This window comes from Seriola dumerili, unplaced genomic scaffold, assembly GCF_002260705.1.
Source record: "Seriola dumerili isolate Sdu_G_001 unplaced genomic scaffold, Sdu_1.0 BDQW01000200.1, whole genome shotgun sequence".
Lineage (NCBI taxonomy): Eukaryota > Metazoa > Chordata > Actinopteri > Carangiformes > Carangidae > Seriola > Seriola dumerili.
The window spans coordinates 918,306-934,714 of record NW_019174455.1 but is presented as its reverse complement, the minus strand read 5'-3'; the positions used below and the strand labels follow the sequence as shown (position 1 = coordinate 934,714).

The 16,409-nt window shown below is 43.1% G+C and overlaps 1 protein-coding gene across 3 annotated transcripts; it reads left to right on the top strand.

The window, feature by feature from the left end:
* The first annotated feature begins 220 nt into the window (after positions 1 to 220).
* LOC111228112 lies at positions 221 to 16,409 on the top strand. 3 transcript variants are annotated; one of them, XM_022753929.1, is made up of 9 exons: positions 221 to 407; positions 2,342 to 2,418; positions 3,096 to 3,201; positions 8,108 to 8,277; positions 9,533 to 9,678; positions 11,079 to 11,223; positions 12,141 to 12,283; positions 13,973 to 14,082; positions 15,107 to 16,409. In XM_022753929.1, coding segments are annotated over exons 2-9 (846 nt in total). In that variant the 5' UTR covers positions 221 to 407; positions 2,342 to 2,417; the 3' UTR covers positions 15,132 to 16,409. The 3 variants fall into 3 exon arrangements, with proteins under 3 accessions (XP_022609650.1, XP_022609649.1, XP_022609651.1); XM_022753930.1 differs by lacking the exon at positions 221 to 407 and adding an exon at positions 1,682 to 1,708; XM_022753928.1 differs by lacking the exon at positions 2,342 to 2,418.

Sequence of the window (16,409 nt, the reverse complement as noted above, 5' to 3'; positions counted from 1 at the left end):
GGACATGATAGAGAACATGAGATGAGGGCTGACAGGAGTAAAGAGGACACTGGAGGGTGGGGACAGGGCAGAAGATGCTTGGTCTGATTACTTATGAGACTGATGAGAAATCTGACTGGACGCTGTAGGAGTTAACTCCCACTCCCTCTCGCCAGAAGATGGCGGTAGTGCGACCTTTGGGATGTAGGAAATGACGAAGAAGAAGAAGAAGAAGAAGAAGAAGAAGAGGAAGGAGAAGAAAGGAGGAACAACTTTCCGGACTGTTCCCGAGTTCTGAGGAAAGTCCCGGTCCAGACTGTAGCGTAGCAGCAGACCAGCAGACTGATGATGGTTTCTGTGGAGAAATGACGCCATCACCATGTTCTGCTATGGAACTCTACTGCTGTGGATTCACGTCGTCGCCGCAGGTAACTAGTTAAACTAACCAGAAACTACTTTCGTTTTGGCAAACCAGCTATCTACGAGGCGACAGAGAGGTGACCTGAAGTAACCACACAGACAACTGAGGACTGTCGAACCGGACTCAGTTTAATCCGTTCCTTCATGTCGGCCATGTTGGACTTCAGGTGTATCTGAAGCATGATCATCAGGACTGTGGTGAAATCAAACACAGTTTATTACATATATAGATATTACATAGCCGCCACTGCAGCCTCACGGTGGAAGGTCAGTACCAGAAATGATGTACTGGTCGTCGTTAAATACTTATTGTTATTACACGGTCTCAACCTATGGTTTCAACATATACCGAGCTGACTTGAACCTACTATCAATTGCACGTCTTCTGTTGCGAAATATGATTACAGGAAGGAGCGCAGTGTCTACGTCAGTTACTGTGCGTCACTAGATTTACTGTGAAACCCTTTTCTTCACTGGTGTAGAGATACAATGTCCTCAGGTTAATGATGATCCACTTTCACACCTCAGATTTCAACAGGCTCTGAGGAAAGTCAGCACAATAATAGACAGAGGGGAAATTAATAGATTTATAAATTAAGTGGTAAATGGACTGGATTTATATGGAGTTGGTTTTAATGACCACTCAAAGCACTCAACGCTACTAGTCACATTCACCCAGTCACACACACATCCATACAGACCTTTATCCTTACACGTAGGCCTATAGCGCTTCTCTGACATAAACACACTTACACCGACGGCACATCGGGGGCAATTTGGGGTTCCGTATCTTGCTGAAGGACACTTTGATATGTGGACCGGAGGAGCTGGGGATCGGACCACCGACCTTTTGATTAGTGGACGACTTGAACCACAGCTGCACGTCAGATATATTATAGAGGAGGAGATAAAACAGGATTTCCTTTGTGAACCAAACAATGTGACTGACACAGTAAAACACTTACCAAGCTGTGGTGATGAGCAGAGGAACCTCTACTCTGAAAATTGGATTTTAACTCTGACTGGTTCAACAAGAGACCCAACAAACAACCAGCAGATCCAGAGTTTTTATTAGACTACAGTTAGATTCTAGGGGTGGGCAATATATCGACTGTACTCGATTTATAGCGGCTTTTTCCACGTGGGATGTGTAAAATGAAAAAATCGCGAACATCGAGTTTAAATTGTCACATAATTGTTTTATGATGCCGGCATGAAGTTCTCTTTGGCGTTTCGCTCTTCTCACTCTCTCCCTCTCACAGACACACGCCCCCGCCCATCCAGAAAACTCTCAGCATGTGTGATGTAGGTGAGGAAGTGTGTCTTTGTATCTGGAGCGCAGGGAACTGAAAAGCGAAAAAAGTGAAGTGGCAAATCGAGTTCATCCATGTTTAGAAACGGTAACTTAAGATGGAGACAGACGAAATGATTCAGTAAAGAAACGGCATCGAAACACAGTCTGCTTCGCGTGTGCCTCTCGCGTGTGCCCGGCAGATGCGCTGCTGCTACTGCAGCTGTCTTTGTACATTCAGTCTGTTTCGTTTACCCTCGTTTAGAGCAAGACACCAGAGAGAGAGAGAGAGCACCATAAAATACTGCCCTTCACCTGTTAAATTATCAACATTATTATAACTCACTTTGGGTTTCTGCCTTGACCATCTAGTAAATATGGTCTCCTCTGTCTCTCCATGCAGTTGCTAAAATGGTTAGAAATAAGTTATATAATATAAATATATATGTAACTTATATATATATATATATATATATATATATACATATATATATAAATATACATTTTTAAAAATATTTTTTGATGTCTGTGTCATTCATATTAAATCCAGACATCCAGACACTATAGGCTAGGGAAAGGTGTCAGTATAATATATAATGTTGCTGGTATGGTCTGATAGTATGACAAATGTTTTTCTGTCGATTTCTGCAGGAAACCACTCGTCACGAGTGAAAAACAGGATAGATGCTGAATCTCTACATCACACAAAACAGCAGCGAAGCATAAGAGTGGGTCTGTTTATGCATCAAAGGGTTAAATCTTGTATTTATTTAGTTCTATTGAGTAGATTTCAAAATATCGTGATATATATCATGTATAGCAATATATTTCATGTATCGTAATATTTTTAGGCTATATCGCCCAGCCCTAGTGGATTCATCTCCACACCTGTCACACCTGTGTGGTAAGAAAAACACAGGCCACACTCTTGTGGGATGATGTATCTGCAGAGTTAAGACTGATATCTGGTTGTGTATCACCCAACACCTGTGTAGTGTTAGATCAAGAGGACCGATACCTGGTGAAAGTCGTGTACTAGCATCATGAGTATGCTGTGAGCGTTTAGACAGACTGACACTGTATTGTGAAGTTGTGTACCTCACTGACTCCACAGTGTGTGATTGTTCTGTAATAACAATGTTTTAAAATTGAAATAAAAAGACAAAACAAATTAAAGGTAGATTATCAGGAATGTTCCTCCTAACTCCCTCAGAGGAGACAGTGATGATTGACCTTCTCTTTTACTGTTTGAACACATTACACCTACATTTCTACCTTGAATTAAAGGCAGCTTTTGGGCTAAACACAGGCATCAAACCATCAAACAGCAGTCAAGATGATTACTAGAATACTCTGTCTTCTCGTTCACTTCTCTGTCCGTTCCCATCATCCCCGCCACTGCCAGTGACGACGCCAGCACCACCAGAGAAAATCCATATTGAGAAGTGGCTGCTGACATGGACTCCAGCCACAGAGGAGAGAGACGTCACCTACACGGTTCAGTACAGCAGGTGAGGTCTGACTTTCATATGAGTGCACATGCTGATATGATCAGACTGACCCTGCATCACTACATCATCCTCTTCCTCTGTGATGTTTTCATTGTTGCTGAGTCAGTGTCTTTAGATATGTTTGTGCTGATTCTCCTCACTAACTGTATTTCCATTTAATGAATGAAATGTGTCTTAGAGCTGCAACAATGAATCAAATAGTGGAACAACAGGAAATTCATCAGCTACTATTTCATAATGGAATACTAGTTTCCTTCATTTTTAAACAAAATGGTCTGGTGTCAGCTTCTCACATGGGACAATTTAATCCCTCTGTAGTTCAGACAAGACAACTGAAGATATTTGAACAGATGACCTTGGAAAGTTAAAGTGGGCATTTTTTTTTACTATTTCCTCTCATTTTATGGACAGAAAGGATTCATTGAGAAAATAATCTACAGATTAAGCGATGAAGAAAGTGATTGTTAGTAAGGGTGTCATGATTTCAATTCTAAATTGTAAAATGATTGAAATGACATATCGATTTCAACCTTTGAAATCAAAGCAGGATAGCTGATTCCCCCAATAAAGAAAGTAGCTTTAGCAAGTAGCTTTATAAAGTTGTTGTGCATCTCTCCATTTACCACCCAAATCTATGCTGCCTACACCAGAATCTCAGTCCCACTCCATCACCATTCTCCTGAACCTCAGGCTCGCAATCAACCATTAGGCCCTCCTGTAGGACAGCGTTCGGACACCTCTTCTCGCCACCAAGTAGATCATGTGTTATCCAGTGTGGAACCTCCACATAATCTTATGCACCCTACAGGGCCACACATCACCATCCCAGCATCGTCGAGCCTTCCCCAGCCTGCTACCTCCTTCACCTCCTACATCGCACCCCCTGCTGTGACTCAACCAGTGTTGAGGCTGATATTAAAAGATATGCCACTCCTCTACCTAGATGCAAAATGTCCCCTGTATTACAAGCCCCAACTCAGCAGTGATGGTCTCTCTCCGTCACTGTCACACAGAGTGACATTTGGCCCATAGCCCAGAACAGGCCGCCATTTATGATCAAGAGATAGGGAAGTTGGTGCAGGACGGCTATGTCAAACGTCTCACCCCAAAGGAGGAAGCCCAAGCCAGGGAGTCCTGGTACATCCCTCACCATCTCATGCAGCACAATGGCAAGCATCGCCTCAACTGTTCCTTCAAGTACCAAGGACAGAGCAATACTATTATGCTATTAGCGGGGACATCAAAGCCATGTTTCACCAAATCAGACCCCTGCCAGAAGACAAACCTCTCCTCCGTTTCCTCTGGAGAAAAATTAAAAGAGGTGAACCTGCTGGTGTTTATGAGTGGAAGGTCTTACATCAGTACAACTTGCAGTCCCTGTTGTGCTATATATGCCGTACAGCACCATGTGAAGAATTATCAGCCTGGTAATGAGGACATTCTTCAGTCCGTCCTTCAGTCCTTCTATGTGGACAATTATTTACATAGCCTGCCCCCCGCTCATGAAGCTAAGAGTCTGAGATCCAACAATGGGCCAGCAACAGTCCTAAGGTTGTCCAACATCTGCCCGCAGTTACCCGGTCTGCCTCCTCAGAGTTCTGGTTGAACGAGAATCACAAAGAACCTCAGGAAGGAACCCTGAGACTGGTCTGGCATTGCGCTACAGACAACCTTGGTAACAGGTACCGACCAGTAGAGTACTCATCCTTGACTCTCAGGAATATATACAAAGTCTTAGCCAGCCAGTTCGATCCTCTTGGTTTCCCCACTCCTTCCATCACCTGGTGCTGAAGGAGCAGTAGTGGGATGACCCAATCATACCGGCAAATATTAAGTCGGCCTGGAGTACCTGGGAGGAAGAACTCCCCAATCTCGATAGGATTAAGATCCCACTGTGTTACAGCCCAGTGGACAAAGACATTACAATAAGAGAGCTGCATGTGTTTTGCAACGCCTCAGAGAATGCATATGGATCTGTGCCTTACTTGAGAGGTGGATGAGGAGGGACAGCCTTACGAGAGCCTTAGAGACTCACCATACCTCATCTTGAATTATGTGCCGCCCTCTCTGGGGCCCAGCTGACTCAACTGCTATGATCAGAGCTAACCTTTCCCCTTAGTCATACTGTCCTTTGGTCAGATTCCACCACAGTACTCACCTGGATCCAGTCAGAAACCTGTCGCTACAAGATCTTCGTCACTAACCGGGTAACAGAGATCTTGGAGTTGACTAGCACTGTCAATTGGAAATATGTGCCATCCTCCTTGAACCCAGAAGATGAATTTACTAGAGGAAAGAGGTTTCTGGAGCTAGTAACTCCTCATAGCTGGGCTACTGGACCTTCCTTCCTTCACTTGCCATCAAATCAGTGGCCCATACAGCCTCCTAGGACCCTGGAGGAGGTTACTTCAGAGCTACAGAAATCTGCATTCTGTGGCCACATGCACACACCCCAAAGTTACATTCCTGTTGACATTGAGGTCTTCAAATCATGGAATGGGCTTATTGATGCTACTGCTGATAACCTCCGCAGCACTCTGCCCCCTTCCTCCAATCTCCTTGACCGTACTCAGGTTGCAAACCTTCTCCTTCAACATGCACAGCAAGAGAGTTTCCCTGATGAATATAAATTGTTCCAGTCGAATAAGCCTGTCCACAAAGGTAGCCCACTTTGTACCCTTGACCCTGAGTTTGACCTTGCTACCAATCTGATCAGGCTGGGAGGTCACCTAAGAGGAGGTGAATCCTTTAAGATCTTTGCCATACACCCAGTGGTGTTAGATCCTAAAAACCCCATGACTTGACTTCTCATTGGGGAATATGATTGTAAACTTCTCCACCCAGGACCTGAGAGAGTATTTGCTGGCATGCGTCATCATTACTGGATCCTTAGGGGGCGGCAAGCCACCCGCAACCATCAGTTATCCTGTCAGGAGCGCAGGAGATTAAAAGGGAAACCTGCCATTCCCAAAATGGCTGACCTACCACCCTCACGACTACGCCTCTAAGCTCCCATTCTTCTCAACTGGCATGGACTGTTTTGGAACCTTCACTGTCAGAGTTGGCCGTCGTCATGAGAAGAGATGGGGAATCCTCTTTAAGTGTCAGACTACCCGTTGTCTCCACCTTGAAACCTTGGATTGTCTAGACTCTGACAGTTTCCTCATGGCTGGTTCATTAGCCGCAGAGGCTGCCCTTATGAACTGATCTCAGACCAAGGCACAAACTTCATTGGCGGGGAAAGAGAATTGCATGAGGCATTTGCTCAGCTTAGCTCACCCTAAAAGATCACCTGGCCAGATATCAAGTCCGCTTCATCCACAATCCACCTCAGGTATCCCACTTTGGAGGAAAATGGGAGAGAGAAGTGCGAGCCATCAAAACTGCTCTGACTGCCACCATCGGCGGTAACATGGTTACAGATGAGGTACTACGAACAGTTCTCATGGAAGTGGAGGAAATACTAAATGCAAACCGCTAGGATATGTGTCTTCTGATACTTCAAACCCCGACCCAGTCGCCCCCAATATCCTTCTTATGGGGCAGCTAGATGCATCCCCTCCACAAGCTATATTCAGAGACACAGAGCTCTTGTCCAACTGCAGATGGTGCTGGCTGACCACTTCTGGACCCAGTACATTAAATACTACCTGCCCTCTCTTCAGCCGAGGCAAAAATGGTTTATGGATTCCCCCAACCTTGCAACATCCACCGTTGTCATGGTTGTTGACCCACAGTTACCACGAGCTCTCTATAGGAAGGATTCAACGTCTCCTAACAAGTTCAGATGGGAGAGTTCGGGTGGCAGAGGTCAACTTTAAAGGAAGGACTTACAAGCATCCCATTTGTAGGCTGATAGCCTTACCTACCATTGCAGAAGAGGACCCCGTACCACTCCCTGACGCTCCTCACAGAAGTCAAATATGAAAATCATGGCTGTTGTGATGAGCAGGCTCCTCAGGAGAAGCAGGAAGGAGGAGGGGCTGGAGGTTATAAGAGGGATTGATTTGAACAGCCACAACTGTTGGCCACCTACCTGTTGCCTTTATAAATAAACCTGTAAAGACCGGAATCAAACTGCTACTCCTCCTCGTGTCTCATTGTGCCTGACCGCACACCCACAGTATTCACATTCCTTGGAAACCAGTACCACCACCACCCTACTAGTAATATCCAGCCTCATTAACATGGTCCCTCAAGCTGGAGCCATTGAATGCTATGGAAGGAGCACTTAGGAGATCCAGTAGACCACCTCAACCCTCCTCCAATCTAGCTGACTATCAAACACAGTACATTGGCCATAGCCTCATTAACAAAGTAGCTTTAGCATGTAGCTTTAGCAAGTAGCTTTAAAGAGAAGCTTTGGCAAGTAGCTTCATAGAGTAGCTTTATCAAGTAGCTTTATAATGTAGCTTTAGGTTGGCTGGAGGTTAGTGGTTCCCTGCAGCTGCACCTTGGAGACACCATGTCCTCTGCTGGAGGAGGAGATGAACTGTAAAATCCTCCTGAGGTCACTGCTGTGGTCATATTAAGTTCCCTGCAAGTTATAAACCAGTGTGTGTTGTTGAACGTCACCTACTGCTGTCTGATGTGCAGTTACAAGAGCAGCCACTAGATGGCAGCAGGGACCCTCTGTAACTCTAGGTTCTTAGTTGACTGGGGAAATAAGTTACTGTTACACTTTAAATAAATGATTTAAATATGTTCTTAGTGTGGTACGATGGAAACAAAGAGGTGGTTACATCACACTTGATACCACTGAGCCTTTTTTTTTTTTTTTTTTAAAGAAATTAAGGTTGTTGGGACATAAAACCACTGATCTGTTGATCAAATCCAGACTGGACAGTCTAACAGTGAAACAGCCTGACATGATCACAGACTGACTGTTGTTTGTGTTTGTCCTCAGCTTTGACACCGGTGTGTGGAAAGATGTACCTGCCTGCGTCAACACATCTTTCACTTTCTGTAACGTTACCTTCAGCAAAACTGAGAATGAGCACGGCTGTGTTATGCTGAGTGTGCGAACAGAGAGACGTGGGCTGACTTCAAGACCGGTCCAGGCCTGCAGCAGACACGGTACACCTCGTCACTTTCACATAGCTCACTGTAGCCTCCAGTTTGTCCTGAAGACATAGCTGCTCAGAGGACATGTTATAACCTCTTGTATTATAAAGACAACAATGACGGAAGCTCTTGTAAAGTGAAAAAGAAATCCTAGATAGATAGATAGGAACTTAGAGAACTCCTTTAATCAGAAACAGCTGTTGAGATAAAAATTTGCGAGACCCCCTACGATGAAAATCCAGTGTTGTTAACATCCATATGATGTGTTTTTATATAATAGACATTACAATAGACAATAAGACATGCTGAGTGAAATAATGAACACCGTGATGTTTTCCACCTTGAACTGCAGTGAACCAATGTCTCATAAAAAAACAGATTCAGACAGCCAGGGTTTCATGTGTCACAAAGGAACCAATCCTGTCAACTTGTGGGGACAGGGGGTGGGACTAAATAAACCTGAAACCTTGTCAGTACAGAGAGAAGGAGTTAGCATTAGCACAACCACTGACACTGTGTCAGGCACTGTCAGTTACAAACTAACAAACAAGATAAAGAAATAAAAGATGGTAACTTTGCTAACTGTTCTGATATGTATGCTAGTCTCTGTTTCTGGTCTCAGCAGACTCCTCAAACATGTGGCTGAGTCTCTCTGATGTTTCCTCCTCTAACCATCTTGATACTCTCTGCTCTTTCTTGTCCACCTGGAGCAAGCAGGTGGTGGGAGGGGCTCAGGGCCTGATCCAGATTTCTCAATCAGGAAGTAAGATGAGATGAGCTTCTGACGCAGTTTTTATGAATGAAAATCATGTTAAACTAAATATGAATCATAGCAGAGGATTTTTATAGAGTTCAGTATATGTCTGGAGAGGAACTTTAATTTCTCCAGTACTGAGAGCCGGAGCTTATTGACACTACGGTCTTTAATAATTAATCCACGGTACCTATTTCATAAAAAGAGTTAAGGAACAGCATGTGGTTCAGAACAAGAGCAACAACAGAAAACAGAGGCAGTAATGTTTTCATTTACTCTGAGAGGAACATTTTCAATAAAAAAGTAACAGATCCATTATAATTTAGCTGACAGAAGAGGGGGTCTGTGTGTCTGTAGGAAGTGGTTTGTCCACCACTGTACTGTTAGTTGGTACAACTGGTCAGGAGGAGACATGTATAACCTGAGTTCTCTCTGTATAAGAGTGGATGGTTTAACACAGAGCTGTGGGTTTATAAAAGACAACACTCAATGTATTTGCTTCCGTTTCTCCAGGTGACTCCTGTACACCTGAAGTCAGTCTGACTGCGCGGCCTGGATCCCTGACCGTGTATCTGAGCCAGGACCACAGTCTGTTTCAGGATTATGGAGGCCACATACAACACAGGGTTTACTACGGCATGGAGGGAGAGTCACTACAGGTGAGAGTCCTCAGCCATATCTGAACTACACTCACACTGTGCTGGTTTGTGCAGGAAAGGTTTTTTTGATGATTTCCCTCCACACTGAATATACATACAGCAACAGTTCACAAATTAGTTTTCAGTGAAACAGATTAGTGAAGGTTCAGTGGTGATGAATCTTTCTGGTGCTTTATGGCTATGAAGTCTGACAAATTAAAGAAAGATGTATGTTTATGTCTACAGCCCCCCTGAAGTGAAATGGTAGTGATCACAGAGAGATTGATCAGAGATATCTGGAGGTAAAGCGGATCGTCCACTAATCGGAAGGTTGTGGTTCAATCCACAGCTGTTCCAGTCCACGTGCCTTTGAAGTGTCTTTGAGCAAGACACTGAACCCCAAACTGCAGTGACTGTTGGAGCAGGAAACAGTGTGTGTTTTCAGTGAACAGGTGGAGCAGGAAAGTTTGCATTCAGTGACTGATAGAGCAGTAAACAGTGTGTGTTAAGTGACTGATGGAGCAGGAAACGGTGTGTGTTCAGTGACTGATGGAGCAGGAAACAGTATGTGTTCAGTGACTGATGAAGCAGAAAACAGTGTGTGTTCAGTGACTGATGGAGTAGGAAACCGTATTCTTTGAGCTGGTGGAGCAGAGAACTGTGTGTTCAGTGACTGATGGAGCAGGAAATAGTGAATTTTCAGTGATTGATGGAGCAGAATATGGGGTGTGTTCAGTGAACAGGTGGAGCAGGATATCTGGAGGTAAAGCGGGTCGTCCACTAATCAGAAGGTCGTGGTTCGATCCACAGCTGTTGCAGTCCACGTGCCTTTGAAGTGTCTTTGAGCAAGACACTGAACCCCAAACTGCAGTGACTGTTGGAGCAGGAAACAGTGTGTGTTTTCAGTGAACAGGTGGAGCAGGAAACTGTACATTCAGTGACTGATGGAGTAGGAAACGGTGTGTTCAGTGACTGATGGAGCAGGAAACGGTGTGTTTTCAGTGAAAGATGGAGCACAAAGCAGTGTGTGTTCAGTGACTGATGGAGCAGGAAATGGTGTGTGTTCAGTGACTTATGGAGCAGGAAATAGTGTATGTTCAGTGACGGATGGAGCAGGAAATAGTGAATGTTCAGTGAATGATGGAGCAGAAAATGGTTTGTGTTCAGTGAGCAGGTGGAGCAGGAAACAGTGTGTGTTCAGTGACTGATGGAGCAGGAAATAGTGAACGTTCAGTGACTGTTGGAGCACGACTGGGATTTAGGGAGCAGGGAATGGTGTGTGTTAAGTGACTGACGGAGCTGGAAACACTGTATGTTCAGTGAACAGGTGGAGCAGGAAACAGTGTGTGTTCAGTGACTGATGATGCAGGAAACTGTATGTTTAGTGAATGTCTCTACATTTGTGTTCTGTGTTTCCTCAGGAGAAGTATGTAGATGGTGTTGCCTCAGTGTCCATCAAGAGCCTGAAGGAGGGGCAGCGGTACTGTACCAAGGTGCAGTACATGTACTTCACTAAACTTATTGGACCGGAAAGTTGTACTCAGTGTGAAGTCATCCCCAGGTCAAGTAAGACCACAATTCTTCATTTTGTTTCATTGAATCTTTATTTAATGACAGGAACAGTCAACAAAATAAAACTAGCACAATTACACAGTGCAGGCAACTGAGAAACAAGAAAACCAGTGACAAGAATACAACCGTGTATGAGGGCCACTGTAGGTAAAACATGACGTTTCAGGCTTCACTAAGTTGACCACAGTCACTTCAGGTGGTTTGACTCAGTTTAAAGTTTTGAGACCAGTCACACAGATGTGAATAAAGCTCAGGAGACAGAGTAGTCTCCTGAGTTTAACCCATTCATACTGGCTGCTGCGTAGCGCAGCATTGTTGATTCCTCGTCATTTTCATGATATATTTATACATATTTTACATATTTATATGCTGCATGCGTCATGAAAATGACGAGGAATCAACAATGCTGCGCTACGCAGAAACCGGCAGGAGGGGCAATGTTGCGCTGCGCAGCAACCGGCGGGAGGGGCAATGTTGCGCTGCGCAGCATCCGGTATAAATGGGTTAATGAGTAAACACATGTCACATAAACTGCTGACATTCTGTGCGTTTTGGTATTTGTGGCGCCTCCTATTGGCCAGGCTTAAAATGCTTTAGTGGAACTGTTCCCAAACAGCCTGAAGACATGTACCCAGATCTATGATGATTGGACAAATTGTTAACAAGTTATGTCCATTTTCCTTGCTAAGCCCCGCCCCCTGTGAAGTTAATTGGTCAATATCTTGAAAAGTGTTAAAAGATATCAATAAGATACATACAACTTTTGAGTTTGGTCCAATAATGATCCACAGATGATGTGGTAACTATGGTTCAGGAGGAGATGTCAAAATGTGTTTTTAAAAATGGCTTAAAATCCATCATGTAAAGAGTCTGTGTGTGTGTGTGTGTGTGTGTGTGTGTGTGTGTGTCAGGAGATAAGTCAGTACAGACAGAAGTAATAGTAGTGGTGATGGTTGCTGTCATCATGTTTCTAATTGCTGTGATGGCATACTTCCTCATCTGCCACCGTGGGAGAATCAAACAGTTGCTGCGACCTCCGTGCGAGATCCCAGACGTGAGCAAATCACAATCACCACACACACACACACACACACACACACACACACACACACATGTCTCACTGTGTGTATCAGACAGGAAGTTAGGTAAAGGAGATATATGCTGTAGACAGTCAAGAAGCTGAAGGTGAGTTTATTCACAGTCACAGTGATGAAGGTGGACAGGGTGGGTTAATGTATTTACAGAGTGCAGCAGGGATGACCTGAAGTTATCATCACCCTGGGTCCCTCCATTAAAAGCCAATTGGATTTTTCCTATGTCTTCTGGATTATTACAGAAAATAAACAACAGTATATGATTAAGGATGGTATTGTTAAGATTTTAACAGTACTACTACTTTTATCGATAGTACTTATTCATCCAGTACTGTAACGGTACTCTTATCTGTACTTTTTGTTATTTTGAAAGACAAAAAAAAAATTTAAGAACAGAATTTACACTGCTTTATATTCTCATATGTACTTTTGTACAATTAACAAAAACAAATCTGACACAACGACCGATGAACTACGAGCTAGTCGGTCGAAAACTGTACATTTTACTATATATACCTTATATACAAAAGAAGTACCACACGTTTCAACGTTTAGTTCTCTCCACCAATGTGTACTACATGGTGCTCCAGCGTGTGACACAGAGCTGCCCCCACCCCTCACACACAGGGTCAGAGAGAGAGAAAGAAAGGTCTCATCTCTGGATTGGGAACAGCGAAAATGCATCATATCTTCATCAGAAACAGAGTTGGTGAGATAAAATGTGAAAGAGAACTTTTTTGTTGCAATAATAAACAGGAAATCGATTTTCTTCATTCCTCAAGTACTGAGAGCAGAACTGATAATGTTGGAGTTTATCGATACTCCGGTCTTTAAAGTTTTAGCCCTGGAGACTGTTTAATACCAGGTTTTCGTACCCATTCCTATTTATGATCCTGACAGGTTTAGTTCAGCAGGATCATCTTCACTAATGAACACCCCCTTATGATGTTTGAAGCCTAAATACAATCAGCAGAAGTAAAAAGCTAATGTTAGGCTATAAATCAACCACACCACAGTCACATGACTTCAACGTCACCACCACTAAACTTTAACTTTAGTTTAATTTATCTAAGCCTTTTCTCTTACAGATTTAGTATTAATTTGTATAAATACAACCAGGCTGTAAAGGTGGACTGGTGAGTAGATTGGTTTTCATGTTCAACGTGAAGATGTTTAACGTCCCCAACAACCTCTGTGGTCTCATTAAGACACTTGTTGGCAACCGAGACATAACGCTTCAAGAATTTGGGGGTATTTACTGACTGATTTTATGTTCTAGAATAAAACCTGAAAATGTTTTGAGAGACATGTCTAGAGACTTCAGGAGGAGGGAACAGGAAGTGTAAACATGTGACTTATCCCTGCAGAGCTCTGTTGACCCTCTGCAGCCCCCACACACATATCAAAATTTCTGTCATCAGGAATCAGATTTATCAACACACATCTGTACATCCATCCATGTAAAACAGTAAATATTAATTATATCATTTTGAAGAACTAGCAGAGTTTACACAGTGCATCCACCTCTGGTGTAAACAGGAAGTTAAAGACAAAATAAGTTTGGGTTGTAATTCTTATGGATTTCATCAACAAGGCATTATCTTCCAGATGACTTCATTAAAGTGGACTGGTTTTCTTTGCTCCTCTAGTTTCTCCTGGAGCCTTATCCTGAGAATCACATCTTCAGCTCTCCCAGCAGCCCCAGTGAGGAGCGCTATGATGTCCTTTCCTTCATTACCACAAAGGAAATCAGAGGAGAGTGAGTGCTGCCGCCTTCCTCTGCTCCTGCCCCCCACCACCTGCATCGTGCTCAGACCTGAGGTTTGACCTGCCTGAAGCAAGTGGTCAGCTCTAAGTTTAGGTGTGAACACACCCAAGACTCATTGAGGATGCATTTGAGATCCGATCACTTAGACCACGTTTAGAGGAGGTCTGAGCAATGTGTCCACATTCTTTTAGCAGTGTGAACACAGATGTGTCCTGGCCACATTGAAGAACTGCCCACTCTGACTTCCTCTGCCACAGTCTGATTAATCCCAACAGAGTTTATAATGAACTGAAAATATTTTACTATTTCAATGGATAAAACTTTATTTCACCTTAAGACTTGAACACAGTGCATTCATTTGCTCAACCCCTCTGTGCCTTGCTTGCTCCCTGTCTCTCACTCACACACATACAAGAACATTGACAACGGATCCATCTGTCGATTGGCTAAAAATAACAACGCATACTTGTTTATTTGCATATAAAGCAGGAAGTGAGATCCGATCACAAGGTCACTGGAGATACATGTGGAGATGCATTTTAAAGCAGGTGTGAACTGACGAACTTATAGCTGACCACTTGTGATCAGATCACTGAAGACACATGTTAATACCAGGTCTGACCAGGGTCTGAGACCTGCTGTCCCAACCCCCCTTCCCCTACATTTACACCATTATATTCTCCAGACTTTAACCTGAATTGTATTTAGACCCAGGACAAGTGATCACTTGATGTAAAGTAAAAGGAGGAGAGACAAACCTCCATAGTGTGTCACTGTCCTGACACTTGTCTGGTTTCAGTGGCTGTGACCTCCCACCAGACATCCACCTGACACTAGATCACCACAGGTCCTGATGTGATGTTTCTGAAACCACATGACTCTACACTATTTTATATTTTTTATATGGCTTATTTGCTTATTATTGAGTGTATCAGGTTAATTCCTGCAGCTCAGCATTAACTGGTTCTGGTTTGGTTTTATTCTAACCCTCAAATCTCTAAACATGGTCCATCAGCCCCAGAACAACAACTTCGTTTTAATCTGGGAGGAAACACTGGACCTTGTCATCCTGTGAGAGGAGCAGGATGTTCAGTGAAGGCTGAGGACTGATCACATGATCTCAGATCAGCACCAAGGACTACAACAGAACAACAGAACAGGGACTTGATCTTTAGATTCATAGGAGCCACTTCACCTCTGCCTCGGTCCAGATTTAGTGATGTGTTTCTAAACGTGAGGAGGGTTATTTTATTGTCATTATCTGCCAATTATTTTTACATAAATTGTTTGGTCTGTAAAATTTCAGAGAATGCCATTGTATGTGAAACATGTTTCGTTTTCTTCGACTGGAAGCAGAGTTTTCAGTTAAACTCAGAGAAGAGAGAGGAGCTAGGTAATGGTGGTAGATGATTTATCTGGTGACTGATGGATGAATGAACTCCCCTGGGCTCACAGTGAACAGTGACACCTGCCGGATGGTTTCTCACTGGACATAGATTATAGTCAAAACTCAATGATTGTTCTCTACCCATGTGCAAAGTGTCAATATTTTAATGACACATTGTCAATAAAACAATGTAGCATAAAGCTGCATTCAGGTGCTCCTCAGATGTTCCTGTTCCCTGAGTTGGGGAGTCGCCTTCAGTGTGATCATGTGCTTCTTGTTCTGTATTTTACTGCTTCATGTTGAAACGATTCAATGCTATTTCCTGTATCTCTAACTTGTTATCAGAGTGACTGCTGATGAATACCTTTCTAACGAAACCAGGTCACTCTAATGAACAGTTACAACATAACACCATGTTATTAAGTAAATGTTTGATATGTGAATTTGCACCATTAATGTAAGTTTCTCTGTATGACGTCAACAACTTGATGTGAAAGTCATGAACCAACATTGTCACAACTCGGAGTTGTTGTTATACGTTCATGTGAATTAACTAATGTTTCTGATGATTCCTCAGTCTTAATGAGTTGAAGGGTCGTTGGTGATGATATGAGGATATATTATAATTTCTGATATGAATAGTTTTTCTTACCTTTTTTTTTTTGTTAAATTTTTTTAAAGACCAATCAATAAATCAATGTTTTTTGATTATCCTAAGCTTTCTAATGATTGACATTAAATGTCAATGTCATGTTTAAAGTTTTAAAGTTTAATCCATGATTTAACGTATAAGTAGGTCAATCCAAAAATAACGCTTGTCCATCCAAACATCTCGTTATCGGTTGGCAAACGATGTTGGCAGTTGGCAGATCTCGCGAGAGTATGCCACTGAGACAGAGGAAGGTCTCCAATAAAGTCAATTTTCTCCTGA

What these genes read in the sequence shown, in the direction of transcription:
- LOC111228112 (XM_022753928.1), top strand. Translation starts at nt 359, where the DNA reads ATGTTCTGCTATGGAACTCTACTGCTGTGGATTCACGTCGTCGCCGCA. An exon ending in GATTCACGTCGTCGCCGCAG is followed by an intron (nt 408 to 3,095) that starts GTAACTAGTTAA and finishes CGCCACTGCCAG; the next exon opens with TGACGACGCCAGCACCACCA. An exon ending in CTCCGTGCGAGATCCCAGAC is followed by an intron (nt 12,284 to 13,972) that starts GTGAGCAAATCA and finishes TTGCTCCTCTAG; the next exon opens with TTTCTCCTGGAGCCTTATCC.